The sequence below is a fragment of the Electrona antarctica genome, assembly GCF_951216825.1.
Source record: "Electrona antarctica genome assembly, chromosome: 15".
Lineage (NCBI taxonomy): Eukaryota > Metazoa > Chordata > Actinopteri > Myctophiformes > Myctophidae > Electrona > Electrona antarctica.
In genome coordinates this window covers 26,059,317-26,083,910 of record NC_136796.1, presented here as the reverse complement: position 1 = coordinate 26,083,910, position 24,594 = coordinate 26,059,317, and the positions used below count along the sequence as shown (strand labels likewise).

The 24,594-nt window shown below is 41.4% G+C and overlaps 2 protein-coding genes across 2 annotated transcripts in view; one reads left to right on the top strand and one right to left on the bottom strand.

Annotated features, from left to right (window-relative positions):
- Nucleotides 1-2,271: 2,271 nt before the first annotated feature.
- trhrb (thyrotropin-releasing hormone receptor b) lies at nt 2,272-4,379 on the top strand (the record flags this gene model as incomplete). Its single annotated transcript, XM_079522029.1, has 2 exons — nt 2,272-3,018; nt 3,975-4,379. 2 exons carry the CDS (start codon nt 2,272-2,274, stop codon nt 4,377-4,379), a joined length of 1,152 nt encoding a protein of 383 aa, XP_079378155.1.
- Nucleotides 4,380-14,792: 10,413 nt separating this feature from the next.
- Nucleotides 14,793-24,594, bottom strand: part of nudcd1 (NudC domain containing 1) — a 33,720-nt gene continuing 23,918 nt past the window's right edge. Inside the window, exons 9-10 of the mRNA XM_079523079.1 lie at nt 17,353-17,512; nt 14,793-15,420 (exon numbers count right to left, since the gene is read on the bottom strand). Of these exons, the coding sequence (XP_079379205.1) occupies nt 15,131-15,420; nt 17,353-17,512 (450 nt within the window). The 3' untranslated portion in view covers nt 14,793-15,130. The remainder of the gene's footprint in view (nt 15,421-17,352; nt 17,513-24,594) is intronic.

Here is a 24,594-nt window from a genome sequence, read left to right as displayed (position 1 = left end):
TTATATATGTTTTGGTAATTCTAATGTTTCTCCATAGGGTGGCAGTAAAACTCTTTCTTTAACGCGTTAGTGAAAACAACCGAAACGTTGTACTAATAGCCGTTGAAACTAATAGCCGACATGCAGTCCTTGTGACCTGGAACAAAATTAATTTGCATTTATAAACCCCAGTCTTATATAAAAGATTCCAGAAATTAGAATGTGTATACATTCTCAGTAGCAGGTGTGTGTGTGTGTGTGTGCGTGTGTGTGTGTGTGTGTGTGTGTGTGTGTGTGTGTGTGTGTGTGTGTGTGTGCGTGCGTGCGTGCGTGCGTGCGTGTGTTAGTGTTATACATTTATGTGGCTATCTTACTCTAAAAATATATAGATATTCGTAAATGGTATAACCACACCGACCGATCCTGCTGGTTAAAACAAGGCTATGGCCTTAGACCTGATCATATTGCTGAACTGTATAGGCTATAAATTAGGCACGGTCGGGTCAGGACGGAGTTATATAAAGATATCACTTTGCCAAATGGAACACTGACTTCCTCACATAGTCAAGTCCTCACACATTCTTTATTATAGAAGGATGCCGAAGAAAGGCGTTATTGTTATGTAATCCCCTGGAGCTTTGATCCACTTGCCACTCGGAATGGACTGCTATGGCAACTTCCACGAGACCACAGGTCTAATGTTGGAATAATCATGACCATTTTCATCAGTTTATTTTAAACATGCACAGTTGGTGAGGGGGAGAGAGATATGTGGGCTACTCAACCTCCGCACAGTCCGCAGTGTGTTATTAGAGAACAGTCGAATCATGAGAGCTATAGGGACAGCTTGATGACAGTTAATCGTTTTAACCATGGCTTCTCTTATTTCATTTTTGGGCATGTGGCCTGCAGCCTGTTGTAGTTAAAATCAAAACATGTCACAAATGGTCGCATTATTTTTAGGTTCATAAAGTTGTCTCGCTGTCTTGTGAGAAATGTCTATATGACGTCCCCAAGTTGCCAACTCTATCACAGGTCACAGGTGACACGTAACTGAGTCAACGGGCTAATCTCTACTACAAGTAGTTTGTAGTAGGCCTATAGTAGGCCTACATTGAGAATACAATAAATTCATTAAAACAAAGACGTCAGTATAGCCTATACTGTCTTCTATTTCAATTCTATGAATTCTAATTTAATTTAATTTAATTCTGCATTCACCTTGTTGATCAAATATTCCCTGCTTTTAGTGAGATTGCTGTCCGGCAAATATAGGCCTACGATTGATAAAACACCGACATTTATATAGGTTTATGTCCCAAAAGCACTCGACAAGAAATACTGACGTCCCATATTGTCCGTATATGAAAGTTTTATTAAGTTCATAATGAATTGTCGTGTATTTATTGTTACTGGCAGATCTGTGTCACTTATTTTGCCTCTTCTCTTGGCCAGTTCACACTTGTAAAATTGACTTCAGTCTCAATATGGTTTTTACTGGTTAAATAAAGGTTAAATAAATCAATACAAATTGTGCTCTGTGGGTTACTGAAAAATGCTTGCATCGTGCATGCCCAGCCACTGCTACCTAAACCTGTAAAGATGAGCCTAAAATAAATAATACATTAATCCCAATGGGCTGAAATCACGCCTGGCATTAATGTTAAGCGATGCTTTCCTTTAATTCATATAGTTCAAAGGTAGAATGGACAACGTTCTGGTATAAGAAAAGAAAATAGGCTACAGTTGCAACCATTAATAATCATTAATCATGTTACCTTTTTTAATATGTGCAACTTTTTTTTCCCTGCGCCATGCAACTTAAAAACAGTCCAAACAAATCAGATTCTTTCAACAAAATGCATGTGTCGGATGAGCTAAAGATCCCTGCACGGACGCCTCTTATTGCATGCGTAATAACGCATGCGTAATGAGCGGTTCTGGGAAGACACGGTTCCAAAAATCCGTCTCTTTTCCATTCACATCTAGGCTATTCTGAGAAAAACACGCACGGCAAGACATATGCACACACGTCGCTTCCACATGAGATGGACCTGGGCGGCTAGGCGACGTATCACATTTTACGCAACATGACAATGATCTTAAAGGATATTAATTATTGTGCGGCGATATTTGGCATTCGTAGTCAATTTAATGCACAGTAAAGGTCTCGGTCTCGAGAGGCCACATTGTTTGCGCAGCTGATTCCGCGCGTAAAACTCGGAGCGAACATTGGAAGGCTCACCATAAAGTCACTGCTCTCTCCTAGCGCACCATTTTGGACGGATTAAAATGGAAAACTTTACCGAAATCCAAGAAGTGAACAACACTTTTGGGACTTGGATTGAGCACAGCATCCAATACAAGGTGGTAAGCAGTTTATTGGTTTTTGCAATATGCGCCTTTGGGCTCATTGGTAACGTTATGGTCATCTTAGTGGTGCTGACCACGAAACATATGAGGACACCCACTAACTGCTACCTGGTGAGTTTGGCGGTGGCCGATCTGATGGTACTGACAGCTGCTGGTTTACCGTGTATAACCGAAAGCATCTTTGAATCGTGGGTATTCGGACATTATGGGTGTCTTTGTATCACCTACTTTCAGTACCTTGGAATCAATGCGTCGTCTTGCTCCATAACCGCTTTCACCATAGAAAGATATATCGCTATTTGCCACCCCATAAAAGCTCAGTTTCTGTGTACTCTATCCAGAGCAAAGAAGATAATCTTGTGTGTGTGGGCTTTCACCTCCATCTACTGCCTCATGTGGTTCTACCTCTCAAGTGTTCAAGAGCTCAAATATGACAACGTAACCATCCTGACCTGTGGCTACAAAGTTTCAAGAAGATCCTATTTACCAATTTACTTTATTGATTTTGGCATCTTTTTTGTTTTGCCACTTCTGCTCTCTGCAATCTTGTATGGACTCATTGCAAGAATCCTCTTCATGAACCCGTTGCCATCCGACCATAAGAATAAGAATGGACACTGTAAGAACTCCCGCCACTCCACCTCAACTGCCACCTCCCGCAGACAGGTGCGTTACGCATGCGCCAAATGATCATCATAATCACAAAATATTTCGCACAATTCACAAATATTTAATATTCGGACACATTGGTGTTTGTGTGTGTGTGTGTGTGTGTGTGTGCGCGCGCGCTGTGTCACTGTCAAAGCAAAAAAGATGGATAAACGGGTTGAGTTAGATGCGGTTTGGCAGATAGTTTGAGGATCCAATGGAGTTAGGAGGTTTTCCCAGAGCACTTTTTAATACTTTCCATTGGTTAAATATGTTTTAAACAACACACAGACAAAATCATGAACCTAAAAAATGGAGTTAGGTGGTTTCTTCCAGACAGCAACGAATTATTATTCTATATTGTATAGTGCCATTTTAAATCTAAGTCAATATAGCCCTTAAAGGACCACTTCACCACTTTTCAACTTCTCTTCCTATAATTGGTCCTAACTAATGTTCATGATAAAATACCACCATTTCTTTCTACTCAGTCTGTGTCTCATAGGAAGGCTGTGGGCAGTTCGGAAACCTGTCCACCAGTGACATCATCGATGGTGAATCCAAGCTAATAGAAACGGCAGGCTTTCTTTTCCTGAAAAGTTGCAATGCAAAAGTTGAAGCCATTGTTCTCACGATAATACAAATCTAAATATATTTTAAAACAAATCTTGTTTTAAAAAAATCTGCCTAATGATGATGTCACTGGTGGACGGGTGTCCGAACTGCCCAAAGCCCTCCTATGAGACACAGACTGAGTAGGAAAAAATGGTGGTGTTTTATCATGAACATTAGTGAGGACCAATTATATGAAGAGATGTTGAAAAGTGGTGAAGTGGTCCTTTAAGACCATGTGATGTAAAATTGTGTGGTTGTGTACTCAGAGATTATATGTTGTTACTATCTTATTTTGTAATTTTTACTATGACAGCTCATATACTGTAACTATATTCACTCTTCCACCTGGGGCCTGCTAGGTGACCAAGATGCTAGCGGTGGTGGTGATTCTGTTCGCCATGCTGTGGATGCCCTACCGCACCTTAGTAGTGGTCAACTCCTTCTTGGAGAGGGCCTACGTGGACACCTGGTTTGTGTTTTTCTGTCGGAGCTGCATCTACCTCAACAGCGCCATAAACCCGCTCATCTACAATGCCATGTCGCAGAAGTTCCGTGCAGCGTTCCGCAAGATCTGCCACTGCGCACAGAAGCGCTCCCAGAGGCCCGCAGCACACAGCGTGGCACTGACCTACAGTGTTGTCAAGGATACGTCTGTGATAGAGAGCACCGATCATTTCACTACGGAGATGGAGGAGCTCACGGTAACAGAAGACCTACTGCCCGAGAAGACCATTATGCACAAAGAAAACACCTGTAGGCTGTAGCTATGACAAAGTGACATTCAGTGATGCCTGAGCATCTGCAAGGGGAATTCAGGTCAGGTCTGTTAAGGCCAGACAAACAATAGTGGTTATGAGTTAAATATACTGTGAATTGAAGAGTTCTTCTGAACTGTGCAGGTGGAATGCCAGCGAAATGGTACATTTATTTATTCATTTTTATTCCCAGTTAGCCCCATCTATGACCCCCCCGTTGTGCTACAACGAAAGGGGAGGTCACAGATGGGGCTAATTCAAATCCAGCTGTCCTTCAGAAAAAAAGCCTACTGCTACTGATGCATCACATGGAAATGTTGTTGCTGAGTCACAATGGCAAGCATCGCTCTGTCAATAACAATGCATTTAAACACATTATCTGTATAACCACAGATATAGGGCACAGTGTGTTGACGGATTTGGTATTTTGCCTGAAAAGCATCAATAAGACATCGCATATGAGTAGAAAGAAAAATGCAGATGTGCACGGATGCATCATTAAAGCTAAATCAAAATGATTGGTTGTCATTTGCCCTAACAAAGAACAGTTTGTCAGGCAGGCGTATATTTGTGGGAACAGAAAGTGTTGAGGCACAGCTGAATCCAGTGAAATAGTCCTCTGTGAAGGAGATGCAAAAGGAAAATTGAAATTTGTGCTGTGCATGCTCTGGAAACAATGTAACTGTACGTGAAAACTAACTGAAAGCTTAATTGGTTGCTTAATGTTAATGAGAGCCCCCCCCCCAAACCCCCCCCTTCCATCCAACTTGCGTACTTGCACACGCACCCCACCTCACTGTCAAGTGTCTACTAGCTCTGCAGTTCTCACAGTTACAATGGCTGCGTCTCAGTTCCTTAAATGAAATCCTTGTTTCCCTCACTTGTGTTCTATTTTCTTTGCGCTTTAGAGACGTACGTATCCAATCTGTTTTGCAAGTCTGATCAATGGATGTAATTGTAAATCTCAAGAAGGAAGACGCAACTGAATTTGATATAAAGGTGACAGAGGATGATATAACCCACTACAGTATAAAGGTTATACTGCATATAATGCAATGTGACAAACCATGAGTTCCCCCAAAGCACTCATAGTATTGTAGCTACCTCCATCTTGTGATATGAGAAATGTGAGTAATTTGGTAGTGGTGATTTTGGCTGGTTAGTGAACTATGTGTTTGAACTATACATTTATCAGAGCATCGTTGTGTGCTTGTCCGCTTATTAGTCGTGCACAATTTACTGTGACGTGAATGAGGCGGTAGAACGTGGCTACATAAAGATGCTATATGTTTATATTTATGCTGTTTTTTTAGGGGATTTATTGCCAAATCAATGGCTACACATGAATCTCTGACCAGCAACCTACCACACAAGGGGTCATAATTGTGAGGTGTCCAAGATAAGATAAGATAAATCTCTGGTGCTGTCTTATGCCTGATTTATACCGGTGTACTACAGTGACTTGTGATGAAAATAGCAGATCTACAAGCTCACAATGCTTCACTTTCAAGACACCTGTGCGCTTGTACATCTGCTATTTTGGCATGTGACAAGTAGGCCTATAAATCAGGCTTCAGCAAACTGTACTCTGCCAGGGTTTCACAGAAACTTTATTTTTTTCATTCAACACTGTAAAATCATGCACGTTAAAAAACAATACTGAGGTTTTTACTGTTCAAGATTGTGCCATTGTACACCTTGAGTAGTGAGTTGTGTCAGATTATCGGGCTACATTTAAAGAATAATGGTAATGGTAAATGTTTTGTGTCATGTGCAATAGATAGGTCGATGTTTGTATATTTTTTACCTGCAGCTGCTGTTTTGCCCATGGAAAAAGAAAAGAAAACATTATTTTGTGAGTACTCTTGGTGACATAGTCTTACTTTTAAACATATTTTACTGGTCTACATGCATGTTTTTGATTGATATTTAGATAGTATTGAGTGAGTTGTGAATTTGTTATTATGGCTCAAATAAAGGTTTTTAAAAACTGCAATGGCCTGCAATTTTCACATTTTTATTAGCAAAAATGTGCACTGTCAAAAATGACAATGCATAGTGTAGCAAATATTAGCAAACATTCGCAATAGAAATCTCCCCTGAAAACCAATAATTATACACATAATTCACATGAAGGTAAAAAAAACACATGCTTTTGAAAATAATTACCGGTATGCATTCTTAACAAAGCTTCTTTGTATGAAATAAGCTTTTTCAAATTCTTCATTACACTACCTGATCCATTCCATTTAGATTGGCTTTTTGTTTCCTAATTACTCCCCATCGACCGCACATGCCTAGCTGGACTGTCATGTAACAAATGTCAAACCAAATGACAGAGGGCAAAAAAGAGAAAGGACACATCTCATGTACCTTAAATTAAATACGGTACATTTGACATTCTGGGGATAGAAACACACACTGACTTGAATGTACATAGAAACACATAGCATATAGCAATTTCCTATGAGATTAGATAGCACAGGAGGAAGAAAGGCAATGCAATATGGTAAAGTCAAGTTGACCTTAAAAAGATCAGCCTCTCAGTGCCCTTCAGTCAATGCTGGTGGCTCATGTCCTTTGAATAAGTACAATATAGATTCATGCAGACGTATTTTGTTGCAGTCACAATGTAACAGACTAGCATTAGTAAGACAGTCCATAGTAAGAAGAGTCAAATAAAAAGTGCAAAATAGAAAATAAACACACTGAGCACCGAAAATTAGAACAATACTTAGATACATACTTAGATAGACTATACTTAGTGGCAGCGGTGGCCGAACGGATAGCGGAGCGGTCTTGATACCGGAAGGTCGCCAGTTCGAATCAGCGGTCCGACACGTTAAAATTACCACCGCTGGAACTAGCCGTCTCACCAGTTTGTTAGTGTCCCTTGTGTTGATGTGACAGTCTCACAGACAACATGTGAAAAGGACACTGGCTTCTACCGTCTGGTAGAACATCTAGCAGCCTGTTGCACACATTGAAGGACCTGAGCTTCCTTAGGATGATCATTTGTTTGCCCTGTATCTGCCTCTAGAGGGACGCCCTCAGATGAGTCCAGTTTACTGTTTATGTGTAGGCTATTCCCAGGAACAGCATCCTGATGGCCAAGCTGTGGTTTAAGTGTCCTTGATTATCTATTTTGGCTATACACCACCTGCCGTATATACTTTATGTAAATTTGCTGGTATTTACTATGTAAATGTGATTGTCACATTAGTCCAACAGCAGTGCTCATGCTGCATGCAAATCAAAAATTTCTCCTATAGAATTGACTTGGACTAAGTGTTTTCACTATTCACTATAAATGTAGCTAAAGATTGTGAATACATATCACTTTCATAAACTCTGTCAGGTAGTCTAGGTAGTGTCTAATTTAATTCCAGTAATACAAATGTCTACAGAAGTCCTCGGGAGTGTAAATGATGGTCACTGTACAACATAGCCTTCGCTTCCTGTATCTATGCTGAATATCATTCTGCTCTTAACTCAGCTCTTAGATGTGAAAATTGGCTGAAACACATTGGAGAGACAGATAGACAGGCAGGCAGGTAGGTCGACAGACTCACTGACAGATGGGTGGCAATCAGCATCAAGGGTTCGATTGGGGAAAGTCCCTGCGACATACTAGCGTCAGCCTCCCCACACTCATTTCAGTGTGACTCACCTGCCAGTGAGAAGCCCCCACCAGAAGGACACAGTTCTCTACTCCTCCCACCCAACACTCCATGCTGACATGTGCCATCCTAGTCTGCCAGTGCAGTGACATATCACCCTCCCCGCTAGCTGTCATTTTGTTAATATCTTTATTTTAGTTATCTCCGCCAGGGGATCATGCATTTGATCTTGTGTATGTTTCTGTCTCTGTGTGCTGTCTGCTGCTAATCTCACATACCGGTAGTATCTTACTTCAATTTGTCATATCTTGGCTCAACATCAAACTTCTATGCTGACAGCAGGCCAGGATCTAAATTCTTTAATATCTTTTGAATTTGTCAATAACAACTATATAACTTGTTTTGTAATCAACCCCCCCCCCCCCCCCCCCCCCACACACACACACACTTTTATTCGGGCGTGCTCGAATAGCACACTACTTAGCTTATGAGGTGAGATGTCTTCACAAGACTTTCCGTGTTTCCTTACAGCTATGATCTTGTGTCATCCCTGTTTTTATCCCTTCGCCTTTCATGTTTTATCACCATGCAAATAATCTAAACTGAACCTCACAGGCATAATCAGCCATCGATTTCCTTCTCCCTGCCTACTATAAAGTTCATCTGACAGGATGCCATGTCAGAAACAGGCCTATTTAGCCCGTATAATAAAGATTGCTTATCAAAAAACAAATAGATAAAGAGCACAGCCACAAGTAAATTATACGAATTATACTTAGTCGTACAAGGGTGTCAGATGCCAAAAATAGCAGATCTACAACACCCGTTGAGATTATAGATCTGCTATTTTTGTCTTGACTTGACTGTACTGCTTTTATTCATCTATATTTGAACTCTTAGCAACTCTACCAACATATACAGTACATGCCTGTATAAGTCAACAAGTGTTTTCTGATGAGCTTTAATGGCACAGCTGTTGTACTGTTCTGGTGTGTTCTGTGATACAGTGCTATCGATCTTTGTTCAGCCGGTTGACAGCAAAGGCCACTGAGGTTCTGTTCCACATATAGATAACATAGGACACACACGCACGCACAGGCATGCACGTACGCATGCACACACCCACAAATTACAGTATGTGTTGCACCATAATAAGCACTTTCAACCTGACATCCCGGTATTTAGCCTAGGTCATGTCATTATTAGGAAGATTATTATTATTTTTGTCTGAATTTCCCACATTTCAGCATCCCAGCACGTGTGGCAATGGCCTTGTGAGCTTACAAGTGATGTGATGCAAGCTTGGAGTTGCAAAGTATATACAGTAAGTTAAGTGGTTAACCACATGCACCCAATACTTCATCAACCGGGGTCCGCCCTACACCAAAGCTCTTTATCGAAATTAGATGATCAACAATTTTCAAAGAATAAGGAAGCTAGTTCAAGTGTTATGATATTCCCCAGCCACGTTGCTCCCTACATAGCTGTCCTCAAGGTAAATAATAACTCTTGCTCTGTAGATATGGAACGCTGAGGGCTCAATAGCCTAATGGCTGTTTTCTTATTCCAACTCGGTCGGAGGTGAAGTGCCAACCCGTCTGAAATTATATGCTTCATTTCAATTATGCAGCCCAAATGAGCAAAAGCCTGCATGGGAGATGCATCACCTCGACTGTTATGAGGCTCTAGTTCCTGACAATAAAGTATCTAAGCTATTAGTTACAGTGAGTGTAATCAATCTCTGGCAGCTCATTTCTCCAATGTGTAATTTATTTATTTACTAGAATGTATTTGCTATGAATAAATATAGAAAGAAAGTTAATGTGGGCTTCTTTCTGCAGAGTGCAGACAGGGACGGACCCAACCAGAAGTGTGTGAGAGTGCATTAACCACATGAACCTTAGTGTCTGTTTTGGACATGTCATCATAGGGGAACATTCGACACGAATAGGTGTCCTTTACCTTTATTAAACTACAGTGCAATATGAATAGTCTACTGTAGGCACTAGGCAGTGTAGCAAAATGTAAGCCATTCATCTCTGTGCAGTGAACACAACAAAAACAATTCACATGGATGCACTGCATTGGCTTCATATTTACAGACTCCAGTAATTATCCTTTGTTCAAATGGCAGTGTAACCAAATGTAAGCAAACATTTTAATAAAATAAAATAAAAATGCACTTTCAAAAAAGTATGAACTCTACTGAGAAATACCTAGGTTCATTTAAAAACACCCAAAATGTGTGAATTTCACATGAATATACCAGCGGGCCACATATAATATATTTTAGGTAAGAAGCCACAGGCCACAAAAAATACGTGGTTAAAGGAGAGGGTGCAAAGTTATGTTTTACTACTAGTTAGGTTGAGAGAGAGAGAGAGAGAGAGAGAGAGAGAGACTGACTGTTTGACAGACAGTTCTCATAGAAAGAATGAGAAAGGAGAATGTGAGAATTGCAGCAGAGGTGCAGTCAGATATGATAATGGGAGTATTACCTTCAGATTGCGTATGTTTCTTACCTCCCCCCAAAAAGACCTCCTTGCTCTATGGAAAGAATCCTCATTATGGTCACCACGGTTCAAGTGAGAAACAAAGATGAGTATGGGCTATAATGACAGCTTTCCTGCAGCAAGAGAACATCTTTGGCGTGTAATTATGCAAGGAGGAACATGCACCATCACATTGTCACTGCAATCGAATTTCATATGGAAAAACGTGGCAATCTGCTACTTAATTGCTGCAAGGTTACGATGATGATGAATTGACAGCATGAGGCCAGACCGCTTTTCTCCACCTGAAGCATGTTTCTCCCCTCCAGCAAGTCCATGATGTAAAATACTTTTACCATGGTCCCCATTATGCTTGAAGGACCCCCTTAACCTCAATTGACTTGACCATGCAGTAAGCTGTATACGGTAATTGTTTTTACGTTCACTCCTCAATTCACCATAAATAGCCTACATTAAATTTAAAACTTGTATTTCTCGGTCACACACAGTCGGTCTTTATAATGACAGATCAGTCAAGCGTCAGCTCTTGAGAGAAAAGAAAAGAATAAAAAATAAATAAAAACTAGATAAAGTGCCCCACCAGGGCAGGTCAGGTTGTGGCCTCCTGGTGGCGCTATAATAGGCCAATTAGGATGGAATATGAAATATCGGACCCTTCCGTCTTGAACACATGACTATAGAGATACTGTGTAACAATTTGCGGGATTTTTGAACAGAATCTGGAGGAGTAATATCCAAAAATGTATTTTATAAAAGTCGGCCTCCTGATGGCGCTATAAGAGGCCGTTCTGGAAAATTTGGGGCAGAGGTTCATCGATGGCATCCAGGGAGTGAGTGTGCAAAATTTGGCATCGACCGGGTTAACGGTGCCGGAGATTAGCTGGTAACAGACGGACGGACGGACGCGCACACGCACAGGCACCCTAGGCTGTGGAACACCATCCCCTACTCTATTAGAACCTCCCCCTCCGTTGACATTTTCAAATCCAGGCTCAAAACCCTGTTTTATTCCCAAGCGTTTGATTGTCCGTGATATTGTTTAGTTTGTTGGCTTTTAACCCATTATAAATGTGTTTTTTATTGTCTGTTTTTTGTTGCCCACCTATTGTCTGTGTCCATCATATTGAGATGTTCTGTACAGCACTTTGGTACAATGAAAATTGTTTTTAAATGTGCTTTATAAATAAATGTGATTTGATTTCACCACTTTTCAACCTATCTTCATATAATTGGTCCTCACTAAGGTTCATGATAAAATAGAACTTTTTTTATACTCTGTCTCATAGGAGGGCTGTGGGAAGTTCCAAAACCCATCTTCCAGTGACATCATCGTTAGGGGTTAGGCAAATGTGTTTTTAAACAAGATTTAAAAAGAATAAAACAATATTTAGATTTTTATTATCGATGGCTTCCATTATCGCAATGGTAACTTGTCAGGAATAGAAAGCTGCAGTTTCTATTAGCATGCAGCTCTCCTCAACTTAAATGACCAATGTTCTTTTTTATTAGAGCACTAAACCAATGGAATATTGCATCCCCTGGCCCCAGGAGAAGTTTGAATCTCTAAAGGCTTTGTTCAGACTGTAGGCAAATCCGATTTGTTTCTCAAATTAGATCTCAAATCTGTCCACACTGTTATATGCAAGTGATCAGATGCGATACGATCAGATATCGTCAACATATAATCTGCATTAGTTTCTGTGGCAATGACATAACTACAAAGGTATCATACTCTGTTGCACAATGGTGTTGCACGCCGAAATTCGAGCTATAAGCTCACAATGCATGACAATGTGAAACACTGAGCTTGTAGAGATCGGCTGTTTTCGGCAAACGACACAGTCATCCAAAGAACTATAAATCGGGCGGCTGTGGCTCAGGAGGTAGGTCGTCCAATGATCCGTGGATCGGCGGTTAGAATCCCGGCTCCTCCTGTCCACATGTCGAAGTGTCCTTGGGCAAGACACTGAATCCAACCTTGCCTCCAGTGGTTGCCATCATTGGTGTGTGAATGTGTATGAATGGACCATTGAAAAGCGCTTTGAGTAAGCACGTTGTGCATAGAAAAGCGCTATAAAATGCAATCCATTATTATTATAAATCAGGCTTTAGCGTCCTTGTGTCCAGACTGACACAACTTTAGGCAGATTTGTATCACATGGCAAACCACCTTCGGTTCAAATTGTATTTGTATTCATGAGTGTTTTTTTTTTAGACTTGATAAAATCAATCAGATTTGTATCTGGGTAGTCTGATTTGTTACAACTATTCAGTGACTGCCTGTACAATCAGAGTATCAGACCTAGCTTTTATTTTGGATTTAGTGCACATGCATTATTCACTCAAATCACAGACACCTCGGTCTCCCCTCCTTCCTGTGGTGACCTATGACTGATTGCGCGCACATGCACAGTCCAGTTCAATGGGACCAGGATATACACAGGAGGAAGACACACACAGCACACTCACAACCTCTCAAAAGACGTTAATGACATTTCCTTTGTACAGTACATACCTTTAAAACAGCAACAAGGCTAAACACGGGTGACAGAAATTAATTAGCTATCTGTGCTGACAAAGATCATACTTACATACATTATTATATACTATTATTATCGACTGTCCTTGCAAAGCAAGTGCTGCTCATCATCTGTTTTTAATTTACTTTTTAAATTATTTACAATTACTCAATCCAGGGGGGATGAGGTCATGTTTCACGTGAAAAACGATAAATCAGCCTTAAGTACACATGTGATTATTTTACAGGACCTATTTTCACCCTAGCAATTGCTTTTGTCTGAACAAAAGGGGAGGCTCATCCTGTCATTTTAAAACGGAATTATAATTACCAAGAAATGTGTTTAGTCTGAGAAAATAACAAGGCTGCCACTCAATTCTCATAACAATTAACGGGACATTAATGATTAATGGAGGAGTACCAGCCAGCCCAACACTCATATAAAAACTTTTGGTTCCATTAATGGTAGACTAGAGCAAGTTTCACATCTTGATAGGACCCATAAAACTCACTGAAAACCCATGCATAATTAAAAATTGGCTGTCTGTGTCTTTTTCTAAAAAGCCTAAAGGGCTGGTAGAAAGAAGATCGATGGTCTTCAATATGACAGACCAGGGAAATGTAAAGCCCAAGCAATAACAATTTTCAATTATGCAGTTCTCGGTAAGGTGGTTTGATAATGTGCTGTTTTTGTGTCTGAGCAATAAGTGAAAACAATTCTCAGAGACATTAGTGCATGTGACAGGCCCAGTACAAGTAATCTAGGGATGGTGGTATAGCTAATAAAAACAAGCGGTGTAGGCTAATTCAATTGCGAACCAGTAATTACATAAGAACAGAGGGTGAAACTAGATTACCCTCTGCGAAACAATGACCACCAAGAAAAGAAAGTCATTACCCATCACCAATAGCCTGGCTTGGCACAGGGAAAGCAAATTATGTCTCAAATGTTTTAGGACAAAGACAGGGGAGGAATAAGAGCATGAATAGAAGGCAGACAAAACAGGCCTGCTGAGGAAAAATACTGAGCAGCCAGGACAATCAAAAGCACCAATTAGACTCAAATAAAACAATTATCCTGCTTCAGGGGTTCCACTTTTATACTGTCATACTGCCAAAAGTGTATAGACAACACTGAGCATATATGGTACTGGAAATTCAAAGGCTGCTTAATGAATTTATACAGTGTCCGAAAAGTGAAAGAAAATATTGACTTAGTAGATCTTGAAAGTGAAATGTTGCGGTTCACATGTTTGATGCTAGAAGAAATGCATCTACTCAAAGAAAATAAAAAACGATTACCGTGTGGGTAGCGCTCCCCATAAATGTGCCAAAGTCCCCTGCAATATTCTTCTGTTGGTATTCACTCGTGTGAAGAGCTAGCAGGTGTGACTGGCACCTGAGCATGGGTCCTGCAACTTTCTTGAGTTTGAGTGTGCTCCAAGCACGTTCAATAGGGAAACTGGAGGCTTTTAGCACATGGGGTGGCAGTGGCTCAGGGGTAGAGTGGATGGGTGGTAACCTCAAGGTTGCCAGTTTGAACCCGGGCTCCCCCAGAGTTAGTGTCAAAGTGTCCTTGAGCAAGACACTGAACCCCTAATAGCTCCTGATGTGCTGGTTGGTACCTTGCATGGTTTCCGTCGCCATCGGTGTACGAATGTGTGTGTGAAAGGGTGAATGTAATGCACAATCTATGTAAAGCGCCTTGGATAAAGGCGCTATATAAATGCACCATTTACCATCCCGCCCCCCACATGCATGTAAGCTGAGGTCAAGAGGATTGGTTTTATTTGAGATTGTAGGATTCTTCACAAATGACGACCGGTTATTATAATCTGTTAGTATACAGTACTGTATGACATTTATTTACACATCTGTCACAATACACAGAAGACTGCCAACATTATAGAGAGGGCACTTGAATGATGACATGGGCAATGATGGGCAATAAACTCATACATTATCAAATGTATTATTCAAGGTTTTCCAATTAATTGGAAGAGCGCCAATATTTGTTGTTCCACAGTAAATAATGACATTGGAATGCTCAGAGCTCCTGCACGGCAAGAGAAGGTAAAATTCTAAAAATAACGTTGACTCTCCATTAATCTAATTATTATTGATCTTCAGGACAAAGAGGTTGTTGGAGGTCAGTGTGAAAAGTCTCTCGTTGGTCGCACGGAAGCCCAGGATTGGCTCATTGGTGTCCAGGTTGGTCACCTGCTGCTTGGCGACCTGTCCCACCTGCCGGCCCTGCTTCCTGTTAAACAGAACCGTGTCAACGGGTGCCGGCTGTCTGTAGATGAACACACGGCGAAGGCACTCCCCCAGGGTCGCATAGGAGAAGTTCGGGGCGCAGGTCGCAAACTTCTTGTCACGTTTCGATGCCTGGACATAGCCTACAATGAACAGACCAGAATAGAACCTTCAGTGTCCACACACAAGGGAATTTGAACTGGAAACGAAAAAGGCACAAAGAGCCACAATGTCTGATGGGGGAATATGGGGTCTTCTTTATCAAAGTGATGTGTGTGTGTGTGTAGTTTCACTTTCACTGTTAACACAATCGGTGCCGGGATGCCTTCAAAATAGGAGCTCTGGGGTGCCGGAAAGACATGGCCGCTTTTACTCTGAAGCCCCCCCCCCCCCCCCCCCCCCCCGGAAACAATCCTAACAGCTAATCGAACGGTAAGCTAATATGAAGGCAGAGCGAAGCGACGGGTGCCTGAGAGTCTCAGTCAAAAATAAAAAAAGGAAAATTCAGAATATTCTTCTCTCGCCTGATATCATTGAGGATACGCTAGGACGTGTACACACGTCCTTTGTACGCGTCGATTGGGTTCCCAAGGACGTATGGGAGCCGTCCTACGGACGGAAACAGTTAACTTTCATTAACTAACTTTCACTAATTTTCACTAAGTACAGTTTCATCTGGAGAACAATTATTGACAAAGCCGTTTGTAAATGTCCTACTATATTTTAGTGTCGATTTTTTAAATTAAGGCTGACTTTCGGTGTATCAAATGATGAATCCCACCTGCTTTTAACCCATTCTGGACAGGAACCCCTTTTGGTGTTTTAACTAAGCATTATGTTATACTTTAGCTATTGAAAAATAGCAGATCTACAAGCTCATAGCGCGCCACTGAAAAATCGTGAAAATGCGGCACAAATCTTTGAGACTTTTTTTTAAAATTTCGACGTCATGCCTAAATGGATTAAGTACAGTATGCCTCATTGACATTGTTCCACGTCCCATGTAACACCACAAAAGGCAACTGCATCATCCAACATGAAGCGAATCTCACCGTTGTGAGAACTCCTAGTATAAGTTCAATGTCTTCACAAGAAAAAACAAAATCTGCAAACTTACAGCACAGAAGTTTATAACTTGATCTAGATCAGTGTATTATGGCAAGCGACTCCCTTACACAACATGAATCTCTTTAAAAGAAACGTACAAAGTTTAACATCACAGGATAAAATAATATGCTAACATAGCAGAACAGGATAAAACCCTTTTCTAATAAACAATTCAGGGCATACTGAACCGCTGCTATCAGATATAGATTATGGAAAACAGTTGATCACTGAAGGGAAATCTGCCAAAATATCCTATCCTATCCATTGTCTACATCAGACAGACTTCATTCAGGCTGCTTCATAGTCACATAGTCGTGCCATAATTGATTACCTACTTGCCACATCAAGGGTTGGATTGGAGGCAGCCAATGCCTGTGACACTACTGTGTACTAATGTCCAGGGGGTGTACTTGTACATCAAGCTGCTTCATGCTAAGAAATGTCCACAAGGCTCATGAACCGTTGGTTAACAAGACTACTTGTTACAAGTTTTTTCAGGCAGGCACACACAATTATTACATCAGAGTACATCAGAGGCAGTCGGACAGTGCATGTTAGATGTTTGAGATAAAGCCAGAGAGGCCAGACTGAGATGGTTTTGGAAATGTACAGAGGAGGGATAACGAATAAATTGGTAGAAGGATGCTGAGGTTGGAACTGCCGGCCTAGAGTTAGTAGACCAAAGCGGATATTTATGGATGTAGTATAACTATAAGAGGACATGAAGATAGTTGGTGTAAAAGAAGAGGAGGCAGAGGACAGGGTGAGATGGAGACAGATGATTCGCTGTGGCGACCCCTGAAGGGAACAGCCGAAAAGAAAAAGAAGAAGACAGTACATAGACTACGTCAGCTAACTTCAAGTCACCTCCCACTCCCTCCATCATTCTCATTATCAAGCTCTAGCAGTCAAGACACTTTACCTCCAGAATCACAAGCATCAGTAATGCGAGACACTTGAGTTCTTACCTAGGGCATTGAATGTGGCAACGTGGTCCCACATGTTGCTGGGTTGGTCGGGTCGCGGCTGCCAAACCAAGGCATCTACATCATGCCTGAGGCAGAGGCAAGGCATTTCTGGCGGGTTCACGTCGACTGTGAACAGGTACTGGTGACTCCCCAGGTTCACCTTGAGCGAGACGGGAGTGATTAATAATAATTATTGAACTAATAATCACTGATATATACTTGGTTGAGCATTGTGTAGCACATGGAAAATCTAGTTTACAATTGTGTTGCGCTGTGACACGTTGTTGTGAGCTCATAGATTTTCAGTGAGAGACATTGGCACACACACTAATTAGTAAGAGTTCTGTTTAGAAGTGGCTCCCAGAATTGTCCCTCTTCCATAATGAGATGCCTGTGAAACGGCAATGTTCTTAATGGCTTCATTATAATGTTAATTTGTGAATGTACAATTTTTGTTTTGTTTTTCAAAGTTACATTATCTTTTTTTTAATACATATATTTTGGGGGCTTTTTGCCTTTATTGATAGAGTAACATAGATAGTTTGACAGTAAAGGGGGAGAGAGATGGGGGTGACACGCAGCAAAGGTCGTCGGGATTACCAGCCTAGGTGCCTGGACCACTTGGCCGGCCCAGGCCTCAAAGTTACATTATAATTGTGTTTTAATGCAGCTGTACGTACAGATTATCTTGATAAAATAAAAAGAATATTCCTCCTGTATTTACCAACATACTGTAGTGTTTGCAAAGTAATTTCACCAACAGGTCAGCATGCAAGGGAGGTAAGCAAAGGCAACCCAGAAGTAGTAGTAGTCAGTGATGCACAAGAAGATACAAGACTTAACAGTACTAGACACAAGTCACAAAATGGCTATTGTGGGGAATGAACAATTGTTTTGTGGTTAGGCAGGCTGTAATCACCTAGCCACTCTCATCAAGGGTGTCTGTGCGTTAGGAAGTTTTCCTTTACATTCTCGATTAATTGACACAAGAACCTACAAGCGTTAATACCCTGTCCTTTAGTACCCTTGAAAAACTTCAGCAGACGGAGAATGTACAGTACTGTATGTATATTGATTTAGTTGATTGAGTGATCTCTCACACACACACACACACACACACACACACACACACACACACACACACACACACACACACACACACACACACACACACACACACACACACACACACACACACACACACACACACACACACACACACACACACACACACACACACACACACACACACACACACACACACACACACAGCACCTTAATCCCTATCTCAGGTAGCTACTACAGTAACAGTATGTGTAAATATGTAGAATTTGTTTTCTTTGATTGATCTCTTTTCCCCCTTGCCCTCCCCCTTTCTTCTTCCCTTTCTCTTTTTTCCTTCTATGGAAATAACAATATAATAGAACTGCACGAAAACTAATTTCACCCAAACCTGTGATGTGACAATAAATTCAGATTGTATACTGCTCCCACACAGGTACTGTTAGGGACACACACAGAGATGTACGTATATCTCTCCATGTTGAGCGTCTCTTCATCATCAACCTCAAATCAGCAAGGCGATTAAGTAGAAATGTTTTTACTGAATAGCAATTAACTGCAATGCATCTCGTTTTCCGTTCTGACCCTGTTCTGATTACTACTATTATAAATGTGTTCCTAGGTCAACTCAATGCTGTTTCAACCTGCCATCATTTGTTTCACATAGAGTGAACATGGCAATAATGACGTCTATGTCACTCCTCGACATCGGACAATTCACTGCAACCACCAAGACTACTTGAAAGCAGCCCACATCCAACCAACAGTCGCTGAATCTAACATTTTTGCTTGAGACAGCTTTATTGTATTCAGGTATGTCATTATGACATCTATCAGGCTTCAGGCAGACATTGTTCTGCATGCTGACAAGCATTTAACAAGCCATCCCTCCAGCTACTCTCATGCTCACGAGAGTGCCAAAGTTGCACATGATTGCTATGGTCAATATTTTGTGATGAGCCACAAAAAACCCAATAAATAACACGTATGAGTATCAGGGATATTGTATGGTAAAATCTGAACTATCATAATCTCCCAGACCAACGAAAAACCAGTGAGAAACAGAATCTAATAAAAACAAATCCGAACTCTCATGTTATCCGTTCAACATGTGTTGCCATGGCGATGAAAGAGGTTCCTTAAATGAGCTGGGCCAACACGCTGTTCTAACTGGAAGCTTAGCCTCATGCTGCAGATAACACAACAAGTGCACTTTAGTAATTTGACCATGTCAATCTAAGTACAATCTGACAAAGATGATAGTGAAAGCCTCTCTCTAAAATTATATAATTAGTTATTTTAATTAATTATAGTTAAGTTAAAATGTACTGGTGGCACAGTTGGTAGTGCTGTCGCCTCACAGCTAGAAGGTCCTGGGTTCGATTCCTGCTGGGGACGTCGATTCCCGCTGGGGACGCTGCGGGCGTGTTCTCTCCTCCCTCTTCTCCTCATCAGTGCCCATACCCGAGGCAGGGTTGGCGAAAGAGCCTTTCTATGTAGAGTTTGCATGTTCTCCCCGTGTCCCCCATAGAGTATATAAAAGGATAGAGACTGGACTGGCACGAAGCTCCGCCCCCCCAGCTATTCATGTCAGTGGAAGTTGCTCAGTGGCGTTTTGAAGCACCCGGAAGACTGCCGGAAGTACCGTCTCAGAACGTCTAGTTCCGCATTTGACCACCAAATTTTGGTGGTCAAATGCGGAAGTGCAACCGAGCGCTCAATGTTAAAGCCCAGCTGCACGGGGTTTCCCGGTCATGAATCCACGGGTCCGCCTGTAGTCCCTCCTCCTACCACTAGGGCCGAGTGCCTCAACGTTGAATAGCCTCACTGGCCCCTTGGTGTCCCCTAGGGTAGGTACCCTCACAAAAAAAACATAATCCTGGTCTCTAAAGTACCTCCCCCTGGCCAGCTGGGGCGCCTGATGGAGGGGAAAGGAACTGGTCGGAATGACGTGTTCCTTCCACGCACTACGTCCAACGGGAGAAACTCCCCCCTGTCAGGTGGAAAGAAGCAGCTTAGACTCCTCATACATACGTAGAAGGAAGCATGAGGTCAGTCCGCTGCCCCCCCCCAGGTTGGCAGAGGAAGTGTAGCGCCCAGGATTACATTAGATAATTGACACTGGGTGAAAAAATGGGTTGCAAAATCGTAGGATGAAAAGTATAGAAAAAATAAAGTTATAATTGACTTTCTCCATGTAGCATTTTAGGCATTAAGCTTGTGCTTACCCCGATCAACTTAATAAAGTAGAATATTTTTAAATGATTTGATTTTTGTTGAGGCAATTAGAGGTGCTCCGATCGGGTGTTTAGGGACTGATCCCGATCACCGATTGTTTTTCTCACGATTGGCCGATACCGATCTTGTGTGTAAGTGGAAAATTTGAATATTTCAAAATGATTATATGTCAAAACTGTTGCTGTGTGCGGGGAGGAAGGGGAGAATGTTTAGGCCTGTCACAAAGATGCAAAACGATATTATAATATATATCTGATTGACCTTTATACCACTTAAATGGTATAAAAGATTGGTTTCTCCAGATCGGGTAAATTGCTGATCACTGATCCGAGTCATTTGGAGTGAATATCGGCCGATCATTGAGAATCTAATGGTGACCATTCTGAGTTCTGACAAATCCTTTAACGGTTAAAGGATTTGTCAGAACTCAGAATGGTCAGAATTGGTTAAAGTTTAACCAAAACCACAGCATCCCGATGATGAATACAACAGTACAAGTACAAATGCAATACATTAACCACTTAAACCCTATACTGTACTTTGTTAACAACGGTCTGCCAGGAACTCTCCTTTTTCACTCTACAACAAATCTCTTCGATGACAATAGCATTCTGATATTTTCGCTGAATGTTTATGTACTATGGCCAGAATAGGTACGTTGGGGTTCAAGTGGTTAAGCAGATATCAATTCATTAACACTTTGAGGGCTTTAAATTGTTTAATCAAACGATCAACTCTGCTTTATTCTTTCAGCGCCATTGCCGTACATCTAGGTCAATTGAAGCCTATTTTTTTACACTACGCTTACCGCCATTGCCGTTGATTAATGGCAATTGCGCTTTTATAGTGCATTCGATCGATCGAGCCATAATGCTGGCTGGTTGGATTCATATTGTAAACAAGGCCTGTCCGTTCAGCTTGCTAGGTTAATACTACTTCCGGTAGACTGGAAATGTGGCTTTTCAAAAGCTCGACTGGAAAAAATGCTGGCATGAATTAGATCCTAATTTTTCAAGAAATGCTAGCACTGTAAGTAATACGCTAAACCCGCTATTTGTTTTATGTGTTTAATACGTCGTATTTTAATAATTAAAAAGAAACTGAGGCTTTGTCGCGGACCTGGTGACGAGGCCGTCACGTTATGATGACGAAACCGGAAATCAACCCATGCTCTGGGCTGCTAGGGCTTCTGGGAAATTGAGCCAAATGCAAGGGGTAGGGACAATCTTGGCTCGCTTTGCTCTTCGTCTGTGACCCGGATCAAGGAAGTGGCTTTTATGTGGGCTCAATAACAAATGCTGGGAGTGTTTACTAGCGGTTTTTCACAGATCAAAAGAGAAAATACTTCGGCGTATGCTGCAAAGGTAATAAAACAATCTAGGCAGCGTAGAATATTTGATTAAATAGCGGGGAATGCAGGTTACGCAGTAGTCCTGTTAATCAATAATGCAAATATTAAACAAGGACATCTAATGGCCACATTATTGGCAGTGGTGAAATGCATACTTTGTATTTCTTTCAGAATGTCTTGAATATATATCATAGCATATATATACATTTGAGCCCAGATAACTTGGACTATACAGTGTAGCGAGTCAGCCATATCAAATCAAACAAATTATTTGTATCATGTATAATATAGGCTCAATGCGCTTCACAGCAAAGCGCAAAAAACAAACCATAGAGCAAATATCTATGCAAAATGGTAAATGATGCATTTATATAGCGCCTTTATCCAAGGCGCTTTACATAGATTGTGCATTACATTCACCCATTCACACACCGATGGCAGAGGAAACCATGCAAGGCCCCAACCTGCACATCGAGAGCAATTAGGGGTTCAGCGTCTTTCTCAAGGACACTTTGACACAAAATCTGGGGGAGCCCGGGATCGAACTGGGAACCTCATGGTTCCTATCCGGCTGCTCTACCGGCTACTCTACCCACGAGCCACTGCCGGCCCCATGCAAATGTACTATCACTACTGACGTGGGTCTCAGAAAATTACATCATTAGATCATGAATCCCAGAAATTCTGTGGCTTGAGAATAATGGGTGCCTAAACATAGTAGTGAAAATATTTCCCAGGGAGTCTCCAGAGAGTTTTGACAGAGAAGTAGAGGAATTTTATCTAACAAGCAAAAAGGCAAGGGGTAACCACTAACCACTAAAGAAAGGAAGTAACGGAACAGAATTGGGTTCATCTGCAGAAACCAGAATATCATGGTTCCTTCTCATTCTTCACATACAATAGGGCATATAGTATAGTTGTGCAAAGGCAAGATTTCAATCAGAGCGAGATGAGCTAAACAGAAAATACAAAAAGGGGACAGAGAACAAAAGCACCATCTTAGAATGTCATCAGCAACAGAAGTGGTCATAAAACAATGTTCTTAAGCAACTGAACATTCTTATCAGAGATGGGGCAAGTGTCTGTGTGTGCACACATGCATGCTGCGTACATGCGTGTGTGTGAATTTGTGTGCATGTAGAATGTGTGATGGGAAGAGAGGCAGAGAGGCAGGCATTAGAGGGAAGCGAACACAGATGCATCGATACACACTATTACACAGGGGCTAGATGTCAGTGATGAAACAGCTACACAGGGGCTAGATGTCAGTAGATACACAGGGGCTAGATGTCAGTGATGAAACAGCTCAAAATAAAGGTAGTGGGTCGCACACACCAAGACTGCAGTTCAAATAGTTGATTTGATATTTGAACAAATAAGGACAAACGTTTCGGCTATCCAACCTTCATCAGTGTGGTGATGAAATAGCCTGGCTAATAAGCCAGACTAATATCACACAACATTGTTTTTTGCCAACGGCTGATTCGGTCTGGTTTATTAACCAGGCTAGTGATGAAACAGCTGAAATACCCTGAATAACCCTGTCTCCCAGCTTGTCATTAGATTCAGCACTTCCCTCAGGTCGCCAATAAGGGCAGCTGCTCTCTTTCCTTGCCATCGGATTTATTTGTGAGCTTGTAAATCTGCTATTTTTTCAGAATGTTCACATATTATTACATGCCCAGGATAGGGACGCATGGGTTCAAGAGGAAAATGTCCATACTAATAACAAATTAGTAAGGACTAAGTTTATCGGGATGAAGAAAGTCCCTACTCCCCACACAGTGACAGAACTCCATGTTTATGCACAAACAGACAGAATATTCTGTAGGCTACACTGCAGTGTTTTTATGTTTTTCCTTAAGAAATTGATTAATGTAGGCTACTAATGTAGCCTAATGTAGGCTACTAATATTCGGTCTCCTCCTTCGACCACGTCTATCCACGGTAACGGGACATCTTTGCGCTGCGTAAAATATGCCTTCTCCAACTGTGTTTAGCTCCTCACCCACCCACATTGTTTGCTTCATTTCCTTTATTTGCTGCGGATTGCATTCACACCTGCACCGAATCGAAATCAAGTGCGATTGGAAGCGAAGCATAACCCCTGTTTTTTTTTAGTAGAATGCGGATCTTTGATGTGCATTAGGATTCGAATAAGGCTTCACACCTGCCAAACGAAGCGCACTTTCCGACAATGTGCAGTAGGATTCGTGTTAATCACAGTAAAGCTTTCTGGTGTAAAGCTTTCAGTTTGTAAAAGTTGTAGTAATTTATCCCCCACATAGATATCGTCTTCATATGAAACTCAATTTTCACCTGTATACATCTGTGAGTAATTGTAAGGCCATTACAGATACAGTCAGTGGGGATCTGAGTCATCGTGTCGTTTCTCTGAGGATCACAAAGAAAATGTTCCATTTCGCCACTTTGGACAGGAAGCTGAGAAGAGCAGATCACAAGGTCTCCGAGTGGCAAGAGTGGATCACTATTAACCTGAGTGCTTTTAAGAAAGGTCAAGATAACGTCCTTTTGGATATGCCATTTTCCTAAGTGGGAGACGGAATTACACAAGTAGAAAGTGGGATAAT